We start from the raw sequence: 12,377 nt of genomic DNA on the forward strand, positions 1-12,377 counted from the left end.
TAGGTTCCTGAGTGAGCAGGGTAACCTGTGACTTTTAAGTTTGTGTACAGAGAAGCTGAACCTGCCCCCGTTTCTTTACCCAGTCAATGTTGACTATCCTCTCCAGTTACATGCCCCCTTCACCCCCTTCCAACACACCTTTAAAAATAAAATGACTTCTATTTTGTTAATGGACACCGTTTTCTTTATTACTGTTTTCGCGGGAATGTTTTAAACCTGGGACGCAGACTGTGGTGGGGAGCGGGTGTAGTGTACTGATGCAAATGACGCTTCTAAACTGCAGGAATGACAGGCTCCGCAGTAGTGGACTGGTTGTTTCAACGGAGCCTGCCAGCCCTCCTGATGGGGACTGCGTGTATGTGGTGGCTTTGTGGCAGGGGGAGGAGGGTTACAGATCCCCTGCAGCGTGGCTCTGTGATCCAGGATAAGGGCCGCTGCATAAGATCTGTAAGTGCCTTCCCCCGCCACAAAGTCACAGAGCAACCCCCCACCCCCCCTATAGAACATGAAAACCACCTCCCAGACTGACCAGGGTAACTAGTGACTGCACTGTGTGTGTGCCCTGCTGCTGTCCTGTCCAATTACCAACCTCCTTACCCCCCTTCAGACAGACTCTCCTCTAAAGAAGATGATGGAAACAGTAATGAACAGAAATGTATTTTTTATTAACAACCACACATGAAACTGGGGGGTGAAACTTGGACGGGGGCTTGGGTGAGGCGGGAAGGAAAGGACTTTTCAAATTTTGGGGAATGAGAGCCTTCTGGTGCTTGAGCAGTCTGCAGGGGTGGAGTGAGAGTTTTCACGTACTCTGTCGTCCCTCCTTCTTGGTGGCGGGGGAGGGCGGTTACAGATAGACTGCAGCGGGGCTCTGTCCTCCTGCCTCCGTTCCTGCAGTACATCAACAAGGCGCCGGAGCGTGTCCGTTTGCTCCCTCATAAGTCCAAGCAGCGTTTGAGTCGCCTGCTGGTCTTCCTGCCGCCACCTCTCCTCACGTTCCATGTGTGTCCGGTGCATTTGGGACAAGTTCTCCCTCCACTGGTTCTGCTGTGCTGCCTGGGCTCGGGAGCAGCCCATTAGTTCTGAGAAATGTCCTCCCGCGTCCTCTTCTTCCTCCGCCTAATCTGCGCTAGCCTCTGGGTGTGTGATGCCAGGCTGGGTTGGGAGACAGTCGCAGATGTGGCTGTGGGAATGGGAAAAAGGGAGTGAATTCCTCAGAAAGATAAATGTAGTTGTGAACAAAGAACATAGTCTTTCTCTGTGAACAAGACCATGCACTGTACCTATCACATGCGCACTCAGGACAAGGTCGAATTTTCGGCACTCGCATTCAGTGCCTGGGGTCTTGCACTGCCGAGTTGAGAAGCGGGGCAGGACACCGGAATTTGTGTAGCAGGCTGACATGGTAAGCCGTAGACTTGTGGCTGCTTAAAACTTTGATAGTAGCACTGGCCTCCTTTCACATTGAAAGCAATGCTAGTCCCTGCTGCCAGCAATCCAGCCAGCATCAACTCTGCCCCTGTCCCACCCCCTCGCGGCTGTCCCAGGGAAAGATCCCTGTATGCCACCCCTCTCCCGCCTCCACCGCGTGGCTGTAAACCGGCGGTTACAGTTCTGTAAAGGAACGGGCAAGCAGTCCCAATACTAACATTCCCCTACCTAATTCAAAGCAGGTCACCATGAGCGACATCACCCTGATGAGGATCTCAGACAGAGATAAAGAAAGAATGCTCCGGGAAAGCCTGCAAAGACCAGGGCCGTATGCCGCCATGCTCTGCAGAGCAATGATCCCGGAGTACCTGATGGTCTCCTGGCACAGATACGTTTCATACCACGGAGGACCCAATAAGGCCGCTCTCCCCAGGAACCTGATGCAAAGGCTTTCCAATTACCTCCAGGAGAGCTTCATCGAGATGTCCCAGGAGGATTTCTGCTCTATCCCCGGACATGTAGACCGCATTTTACTGTAGCTGCAGTGGCAGGGACTAAACAGTAGAGCGGCTTGGGCAGAACAATCATGAAAAACCGGACATTGTTAGATTTGTTTTTAATAGTTGCACTGCCAGGGACTGAAACGTTAAGCGCCTAGGGCAAACTAATCATGAGAAACCCATTGTTGGTATTGTTAAAATTCCTGTTCTGTTAAAAATAAATGTTTAGAGGTTTAAAACACTTACTGGCTGATCCTTCCTCTGATTCTGTGTCCTGGTTAACGGCTGGGGACGGGTAATAGGGGATCTCTGTGAGGGTGATGAAGAGATCCTGGCTGTCGGGGAAATCAGCGTTGCAAGCGCTGTCGACTGCCTCGTCCTCCTCATCTCCTTCCTCATCTTCCCCGTCCGCTAAGATGTCCGAGGAACCGGCCGTGGACAATATCCCATCCTCAGAGTCGACGGTCACTGGTGGGGTAGTGGTGGCGGCCGCACCAAGGATGGAATGCAGTGCCTCGTAGAAACGGGATGTCTGGGGCTGGGCTCCGGAGCGTTCGTTTGCCTCTTTGGTCTTCTGGTAGCCTTGTCTCAGCTCCTTGATTTTCACGCGGCACTGCGTTGCATCCCGGCTGTATCCTCTCTCTGCCATGGCTTTAAAGATCTTCTCATAGATCTTTGCATTCCGTCTTTTGGAGCGCAGCTCGGAAAGCACGGACTCATCTCCCCACACAGCGATGAGATCCAAGCCTTCCCGATCAGTCCATGCTGGGGCCCTCTTTCTAGTCTGCGATTGCACGGCCATCTCTGCTGGAGAGCTCTGCATCGTTGCCAGTGCTGCTGAGCTCGCCACGATGTTCAAACAGGAAATGAGATTCAAACTGCCCAGATAGGAAAGGGAATTCAAATTTTCCCGGGGCTTTTCCTGTGTGGCTGGTCAGAGCATCCGAGCTCGGACTGCTGTCCAGAGCGTCAACGGAGTGGTGCACTGTGGGATAGCTCCCGGAGCTATTAGCGTCGATTTCCATCCACACCTAGCCTAATTCGATATGGCCATGTCGAATTTAGCGCTACTCCCCTCGTTGGGGAGGAGTACAGAAGTCGAATTTAAGAGACCTCTATATCGAACTAAATAGCATCGTGGTGTGGACGGGTGCAGGGTTTATTAGATGTAACGGCGCTAAATTCGACATAAACGCCTAGTGTAGACCAGGCCTCAGTGTCCTCTTTTAAACATCTGTCACAAGGGTGGCCAAACTTTCTGACCATCCGAGCTGCATACAATAATCTTCAAATGTTCAAGAGCCGCAAGACACGCACAGCCTGCCCTGCGGGGCGGTGCCTGCTGGGGCACGGGGTTTCTGCCCTGCAGGGTGGCGCCTACCAGGGTGCGTGGCTTCTGCCTCAACACCCCCGCCCCATGGGGCTAAAGCCCTTAGTCCCACCAGCCTGCCGCAGGTCAGATGCCCGAAGCTTCCCCCCGCCAGTTTGGTAGGCGGAAAAGGGGGGAGGGTGGGGGGCTCTGTGGACTGCACTTTAACCGTAAAAGAGAGTTGCATGCGGTTCACAAGCTGTGGTTTGGCCATGCCTGTTCTATCACGTACCCTATATCCAGTCTCTCATTAAATCCTATTGTTTTATGTGGATACAGCACATGTGTGTACACACACACACACACTCACACACAGTACATCTGGTTTAACAACAAAAAACAATTTGCTACGGTCCAGATATTTTACAGTCTAGGTTAAGACATGACATGAGTAGAGTTGATAGGAAGCACTTGTGGATTTAAGGGGAAGCAAGGATAGGTGCAACAGAAAACCACATGGTTGCTTTGGTTATTAATGTGAATGTCAATTTCTAATTCCTCATTAATGTAACAATATTTACCATTTTCTCACTCTCTCCACTCCTGACATCCTTGTCAGTTGTGGATATTTCCATTGCTAACTCCCTCTTGAGTCAATTGTGGGTGCTTAGCATCTCTGAAAATCAGATCACTCTTACTTAGGTTTGAAAATTTTGGCTGTAGTAGTTTTGTAGTAAGTGGTTAGATTAGTTTTCTGTTCTATTTATTGTAATATATTTGGTCATTAAATATAGTGGAAATTATCTAAATAGTTTGTTATGAATATTTACATTGTTCATTAAATCATCATTGTGGCAAATCCCAAAGAGACATGACCTATTTGCAAATCAAGTACCACTTTGCTCCATCTTAAGGTGGCCTGGTTGTATATAAAATTTATGTCCATCTCTTGCAATCTTATTGCGCCACCAAAGCTTTTGACACCCACATGATAGTTCAGTAAAAATCAACTGTCAATATTTTAATACTTTTTGGCTTTCAATTATTTCAACCATTTTTATGGTATATAGTATTACTCCTGGGGGAATTCTACGCCAAAAAATTCTGAACAAATATTTTAAAATTCTGGATATTATATTTGTCAAAATAACACAATATAATCAGGCCAATTTCAATTATTTTAGTAATTTATTTCAAAATACGTGTCAGCAATTATGTCTGTAACAATACAGACAACAAAAAAGATTCAGGAAATGTTTTTTGACAAATAGACACTTTACAAGGCATATTAATACAGAATTCTGAGTAATAATTCATTGAAACTATAAAACAGAAACTTATTTACCATACCCTCCAGAAGCAGTGCAAAGACTTGGGGGAGTCAGAGGTAATGGATGAGCTGAGGGAGAGGGAAGTCATTGCTGGGAAGGAGTCTGGGGGTGAACTTTGAGGGCTGTTGGATGTGGGTGGGAGAAGTATGGAACAGGGCTTTTTTTTTTGAGCAGAGAGAGATTGTTAGGGAGCCTCCCCCATGTAGACCCTAACTGATCCCTAGCCTCTCGCATTCAGCCAGACACATCTGCCCCGTCCCCATATGTTCCTGCACCCCCACTCCCATTCAACTCCTGCCCCAGTCTGTTCCCCCACTAGTCTTTCTGAATAGCCCCATGTGTCCCACACTGTCGATCTCCCTCCCCAATCCCATTCCTCCTGACCTGGCCCCACAGGCAGGGCACTGTGAGGAAGGCAGCCTCTTTCTCTTCCCTATCCGCAGCTGGTCTGCTCCTGCCTGGGAGCAGCTGCTCTGTTGTGACATCACAGTGGCCCCTGGTGGGTGAAAAACATAATTGCAGCACCTTTCTGGCAGAATGTATTTTCTGCTTAAAAAAAAAAAAATCTGTGTGGCACATGAATTCTGCCCATGTGCAGTGATGCAGAATTTCCCCAGGAATAATAGTATAAAAGTCAGTGATTCTCAACTTATTACACATTGTGGGCTGCATATGGAAAAATCACCCCCCCCCCCACCGAGTGATATAACTTACATTGACTTAAAGCGGTATCTACACTGTGCTATGTCGACGGGAGACACTGTCCCTTCGACTTAGCGTCTGCTTCTAGGAGAGGTGAAGTACTGAAGTCGACAGGAAAGTGCTCTGCCATCGAATTATTGTGTCTTCACCAGACCTGCTAAATCGACGTTGCTGTTCTTTCTGACTATAACTGCATTCCAAGGCCACTGTCCATGGTGTCTGTACACACACTATCTTCTGCGAGGAGTCTTGGATCACTAAGTGCTGTTATACACCAGTAATCAGTTGGAACCTTTTATATGATAATGTTGCTGCCTTAAATACATGTTACATAACACTACTCAACCTTTATCTTATAGAGTTATTTCTGGATAGTCATTTGATACAAGAAACTGAGTGATTCCTTTAGTAAGTGATAGCTCTTCCATTACACTAATGAACTTCTGGAAGTGTGAAATATGCTTTAATGGTTACTGTTACAGTTTTTATTCCATAATGAGGATATGATTTTAAGAGACTTTCCTGTGCAATTAATTTTATTGTAACTAATTCTTGTACCAAAATGTCTAGAATCAGTAAATAAATTATGTTTGTAGTACTGTGAGCTGCAATTAACCACATATTTCTGAACAGATTAAAGACGAAGTATGTAAAGAGAATGGTGTGTGTGCGCGCGCGCGCGTGCGTGAGTGTGTGTGTGTAAATTTAAAAAAATCCAAACTTGACAAAGTGGAAGTCAGAAACTGATAATAAATATTGCAAGGATTAAATGTAAACTATACAGGAAGTATATTCCCTACTCACAGTGTGGAGTAGAAAAATTATTTAAAACGATCAGCATGATACACCATGATCTCTTTCTAATAATATTTTCTTGTGTATGCAAAGTATGCATAAATGTAGTGCTTACCAATGGTGAAAGCATGTTGACTTTTCTTTCTCCATATGTTTAGTGTAATGAATTATATACAGTCTCATTAATTATTTAGTTATTGAAGTCCTCTTAATTTTTCAGTATAGCAAGAGGATGGATAGCTACCATATAAATAGTATATATATTACCTTTTCTATGTTCTGAGTGTAAGAGAGCTATATATTTATTTTAATTTAGAAATTGATTCATTTCTGAAGTAATTTTATTTCCATTTGTTTTTATAAGATAGAACATACTGTATATAGTGATCAGTGAAATACTTTCTGGATTTCACCTCGAATGAATGGATGAACCATAATTTACAAAGCCCAAATCATCCTCCTGGCAAGGCAATATATTTCACTTGTATGCAATTCCCAGCATGTGTGGTATTGGTAATCTAATACACTTTAGTAATTCATATTTTTCTTTGGAATTTTTCTTTAATCCTAGCCTTGTTGATTTATTCAGGGTTCTGTGTGTTCGAATGTCCATCTCAGTGAATGAGCTTAGTGATACAAGATGGTACACAATTGGAAGATTTAAATAAACAGTTTTACTTTGTCAAACTAAGCTGTGGGGGAAAATGGTGGCTGTCTATATTATGTTTCCTTTTAGTACTTGCATGATAATTATACATACTATACTGTATCACATGAAACTAGGGATGCTTTGTAGAATAGAATGGCTAATGATGGTGACTATTACATAAAATGATGATCTGGAGTGAGCAGTAGCAGTGAATGTGAGTATGATAAAAGCTTCACGTGCTTTTTAACCAGGAATGTGGGATGAGCTAGAAAGGAAAAGTAATACAAGCTATCAGCCATGAATGGAATGAAAGATACCTAGGTATGACTTGGTCAAAAAAGAGCTCTAGAAGTGTATTCTGATCACAGATTAATAGTTGTATTGGAGTAATAGTGAGGAAGTGTGTAACTTGTCTGGAGTTCAGAAATGCGCAACATAGAGAACCTTTAACACTGCATGGGCAACCTGTAATCCCATAGGACATAGTCAGAGCTGATTTGTTTGTATTGGGAAAACATGATCTCCTGATCATAATGGAGCAACTTTCTAGCAACTTTTCAGTAGTGACACTTTGATACCACAGCATCAACTGTGTTCAGGAATGTTAAAACCATGTTTGCACATTATGACATTTCAAGGACTATAATAACGCAATGGACCACAGCTCAAGAATAGAGTATAAAATTTATGAATTTCAGCATAGAATATCTCGTCTTGAAATACCCACAAGCAAATGAATTAGTAGATTGTGGAGTCTATAGAGTGAAGAAGTAGCTCAAATAAGCAATTGATGGAAAAGAAATTGCACATTTAGTGCCATTCAACTACAGAGCAATGCTTCTGCAATGTTGAAAACCACTGGCTGAACAGTTATAAAATAAATATATACATACTCAATTACAAGATATAAGACCTAACCAAAGGAAGACGGATAACTCTCTAGTCCTGGCAAAAAGATTGACACATCAAAATTATAACAGAAGAATAAGGCCTTTATCAATTAATAAACCATAGATTCTGCATTGGCTAGAACAAACTACAGTTATTAAAGAAACGTCACATCATCAGTAGTCAGTTATGATAGAAAATGGAAACCATTTTTTTGAAGGAACCTGCTAATGACCTAAGAATGAGACAGAGTGAGAATGAACATATATCAAGGAAGAGTGAAGGGAGAACAGATACACTAAAAGGACAAAAATACCTTAATGGATTGATCTAGCTTCCGGTTGTGTGAAGAGACTAAAAAGATTATTTAAAACATAGATAAGCCTAAATTCAGTTTTCTTCTCAATAGATCTAGAAGGCTGTTAAAACGTCTGAAAAGACTGACTGAGACCTGTTGATACTGTGATAATAACATAAAAGATATCAAGTTAAATAAATGTTTTTGTTAGAATCTGTTAGTGTAGAGAACTGGAGGTCGGGGGGAAATGGGAAGTGCGCTATACTGTCGCAGGGAGTCTGTTGTGTTTATACATGCTGCAAGACACTATGCAGTGCTGCACTATGCTTCCTCTTGACACTCTAACTCTCTCACACACAGACAGACAGAAACCAGTTGCAGAGTGTGAGACAGAGCATACAGCCATGCTAGATTTACAGCATATCACTACTGTTTACTTTGAGTTATTTTTAAGTAAATAGGTTACCCTAAAACCTGACTCAGTCATCACTGAAATACTACAGCTACCATAACACTGTTTATAAGAATATTTTGTTTATTTAGAGATACAATACTGTAGTTGTTCAACAGATTTAAAGTTTCCTTTTTATGGGCATATTTCCATTTACTTTGGACCCAATCCAACTGTAGTAAAATCAGCAGGAGGCTTTCCGTTGATTCCATAGAGAGTTGTATTGGGCTCGTTAAATTATTGAAACTGTAAAGTTTTATAAAATGGACATTGTAGGCAGTTTGTAGGGTGCCTAGCACAGTGGAGCTCCATACCTGGTTTGGATCTCTGGACACTAGTGTAATATAAATATTTAACAACAATAATATGCTTCATGAAATAGTAGCCCTTAACAGGAAAAGAATAGAGAGAAATTATCAGTTACTACAATTCAGTATTGCACGTGGTGTGTTTCCTATTATTATTTCTGTAAATGCTTATAGAATATGTTGCCTTTTGAGAATCAGCTTAAACTCTTCATTTTTGTTTTGTTTTAGTATGTGCAGAAGCTTACAATCCTGATGAAGAAGAGGACGACACCGAGTCAAGGGTATGTAACTCATTGGGTGAAATGCTTACCTCTCAGTTTTCAGACATTAGAAATAAAAAAAAAAGAGGTCACTGATGATAGTAGTTATGGAACCAATGTAACTATTCTTTTTCAGTATTCTTTGATAGTGTATGAGACTTTGTTCCAAAGAACTATCATCCCTTTAATTCCTATACTAGGTCCCTGTGTAGGGCCCAATTTTAAAAAATATTAAAAAATGTTTTGAGTGATCTCCCCTGTGATACCTAGTTTTTTGATGAGACCTTTCTTGTTCAATGATATATTTGCCCAAAGGGCCCTATGCTCTTAAAGTAGTCACTTAATAGCCTTATAATTTTGCAGCAGTATCAATATCTTTCCAGGGGGGAAAAGATAAAATTACATAGCTATTTTCTAATTTAGAAATGCAATAGTTATTTGTTTGGATTAACAAAACTAATATTTTTAACAACTCAGTAAGTCACCCCTTCAAAGGTATTATATTTACTTTGAGGATAAAGTAGTGCAAGTATGATTTTGAGGCAATTTTTGAAGCTGTGCCCCATATCAGTTGATTGCATTATTTTAAAAGTAATTTAAAAGTGATACCTTACATATGGTGTTATAGCTATGATGCTTCATTACACCTTCTTAAGACTGTGAACAAAACAAACAATTTGGTTGCCAATCAAGTTACTAAATTGGGATGGGTCGCTCTTCTTTTCTAATTTAGTATATCTGTACCTCGCTTGGATGCTATGCAGTTTGTTATTTACTGTGTGGAAATTCTGATGTAAATTAACCCAGCTCTGATGTACAAAGTGTTGGGAAATGATATGGGAAATACTCATGGCAAATAAAAAACATTTCCAATGGGACACATGACTTTGGTGTTACATATCACCCCAATATGTTTGAAAAACAAACTGAGAACAATAGTAAGTTGTTTTAGATAACAAAATTTGAACTCTCAAGGTATCCCATGAGGGTTTGCAAAAATGAATTGGATGTTAATGGTATAGTGGCTGGATAAGCACAAACAGATTAGTGCTGCTCTCCCTAATACTGTGGTGCAGTGCTAAATCCCTGGCACCCATAGGCTTGGCTGTTCATAGTTCTGGCATCTCTGGGGTTGGTGCATCAGTTATGAACGTAAAAAATTGCTTGAGCCTTGGCACCTCTTTCCTTACAAATTAAGCACTGCTGTGGTGTAATGTCTTTATTGAATATGTACCCCAAGTCCTTAGGGTTTTGAGGCAAGAATGCTGCCAAGGGTGTCATACTATTATATAAACTTTGTTAGCAGGGTTAGTTCAGAGTTTCAGCTATGTGCTCTTTTATGATGATCATTTTTAAGGTTCTGCATTGAGAAAAGAAAATTAAACCAGGAATTTCTATTATATCTTTCAGATTATTTACCCCAAAACAGATGATCAACGAAACAGATTGCAAGAGGCTTGCAAGGACATTCTTCTTTTTAAGAACCTAGATCCGGTAAGAGATTCTTTACAGTGAGCAATATTTAGTAGTGTCAATAAGATTGAATTCAGTTAGAGTTTGATATAAACATTCTTGCAACAAACTTACATCTTGTAAGGCAGGGATCGGCAACCTTTCAGAAGTGGTGTGCCGACTCTTCATTTATTCACTGTAATGTAAGGTTTCGCGTGCCCGTAATACATTTTAACGTTTTTAGAAAGTCTCTATCAGTCTATAATATATAACTAAACTATTGTTGTATGTAAAGTAAATAAGGTTTTTAAAATGTTTAAGAAGCTTCATTTAAAATTAAATAAAAATGCAGAGTCCCCCGGACCGGTGGCCAGGACCCAGGCAGTGTGAGTGCCACTGAAAATCAGCTCGCGTGCCGCCTTTGGCACGCGTGCCATAGGTTGCCTAGCCCTGTTGTAAGGTAATAATAAATTTGCTGCTGCTTGTCTTGAGCTTTTTGTAAGCTGTATAGATGCACATTTCACAAAAGGAAAAGTATTATGAAAATTTGTGAGGTGTATACAGCACAGTTCTTTCTTTTAGTACCAAGTAACATAACACTGATATTGGGTGAAAGTGAAATACATTAACATGATTGTAAAATGTTTTGCCCTTTCAGAGGCTTATTTAAAAACTGTTTTAAGAGATTAAAAAGTGTTGATGCATATAAATGCACATCAATTAATTACAAAACTTTAAGAAAGTTACTTCTGATGTTGTTTGTTTTATATCATCCAAAAGTGTGTTAAATGCCTCTCAGAAACCTCATAAGGCAAGGTCCCTGCCCCAAACAGTATACAGTCTAAGGCTTGGTCTAAGCTACAAAGTTAGGTTGTCATGGGTTGCCTTGTAATGACCTAGTTATGCATGTGTCCACACTCAAATTTGTCTCCTGCCAATGTAAGCGCCATGTTCCAGCAGCAGTGATGCCAGCTCCCTGAATGGCGTTGAGCCGTGGTTGATGCAGTGTGACATAGATTACTCAGGGTCTACATTCAACCCTAACAGTCCTCCAGCAGCTCTTCCACAATGCCTGACACTGACCACTCTGATCACAATTGCAAACTACACTGGACAGGGGTCATGGAGAGTGGAAGCACCTCCCGCCCTTTTAAAACGCCCATGTATTTTTGAAATGCCTTTTCCTGATTGCCCAGTTTGACAAGCACACCTAGCAGCTCTCCCTTGTTGCGTGCAGCTCACCAGGCCATCTACACACTCCAGATATGCTCCTGCCTAAAGTAGACAGGAGGTGTTGGATCTCCTGGGCCTGTGGGGAGAAGAGGATGTGCAGGAACAGCTACAGACCAGTCATAGAAATGAGGATATCTATGAAAAAGATTGCACAGGGAATATAGGCAAAGGGGGGGTATGATGAGGATCAGCAGCAGTGCTGCATGAAAGCAAAGGAACTGAAGCAGGCATACTGTAAGGCCAGGGAGGCCAACAGTTGACTTGGTGCCAAGCCGCAGACTTGCTGCTTTTACAATGAGCTCTGTGCCATGTTTGGCGGAGATCAATGTTCCCTCTAATTTTTTCCACCCGTGTGCGGAATAAATTTTGTTATGTGCACCAAGGTAATGTGTGGATGTGCGTCACCAGTAGAGACAAAAAACCTATATATATATTTTTTGTTTAAAAAGTTACCATAGGGATAATTACTCCAGCCAGGACATGTTAGTCATTTTGGAACTCGCTATTCAAAGAATTAAATTCAAGTGTAAGAGAAATAAAAATTATGAAATGCATAGACCAGTCAAAACACTAAAATAACACACTTTGAAAGAACAACATTATAGAGGATATATGTGCATTGCAGGAAGTACCAAGAAGTAACAACAACAATAATACAAGTATGTGTTGGGAGGTGTGTGTGAAAGAGACAGAGCATGTGTGACACAGAGACTGTGTGTGCTCGCTGCTGGGGAAGTTTCTGAGAGATGCTATGTGCTGTCTCTTTAAGG

General features: G+C 41.8%; 1 protein-coding gene across 2 annotated transcripts in view; it reads left to right on the forward strand.

The window, feature by feature from the left end:
* The window catches only part of PRKAR2B (protein kinase cAMP-dependent type II regulatory subunit beta), a 171,173-nt gene that overhangs the window by 118,350 nt on the left and 40,446 nt on the right, over positions 1–12,377 (forward strand). For both annotated transcript variants that reach the window (XM_029910853.1, XM_024219861.1), the window contains 2 exons: positions 8,891–8,943; positions 10,333–10,416. In XM_029910853.1, the coding sequence (XP_029766713.1) occupies positions 8,891–8,943; positions 10,333–10,416 (137 nt within the window). The remainder of the gene's footprint in view (positions 1–8,890; positions 8,944–10,332; positions 10,417–12,377) is intronic.

Source organism: Terrapene carolina, unplaced genomic scaffold (genome assembly GCF_002925995.2).
Source record: "Terrapene carolina triunguis isolate 2854851 unplaced genomic scaffold, T_m_triunguis-2.0 Scaffold68, whole genome shotgun sequence".
NCBI classification, from domain to species: domain Eukaryota; kingdom Metazoa; phylum Chordata; order Testudines; family Emydidae; genus Terrapene; species Terrapene triunguis.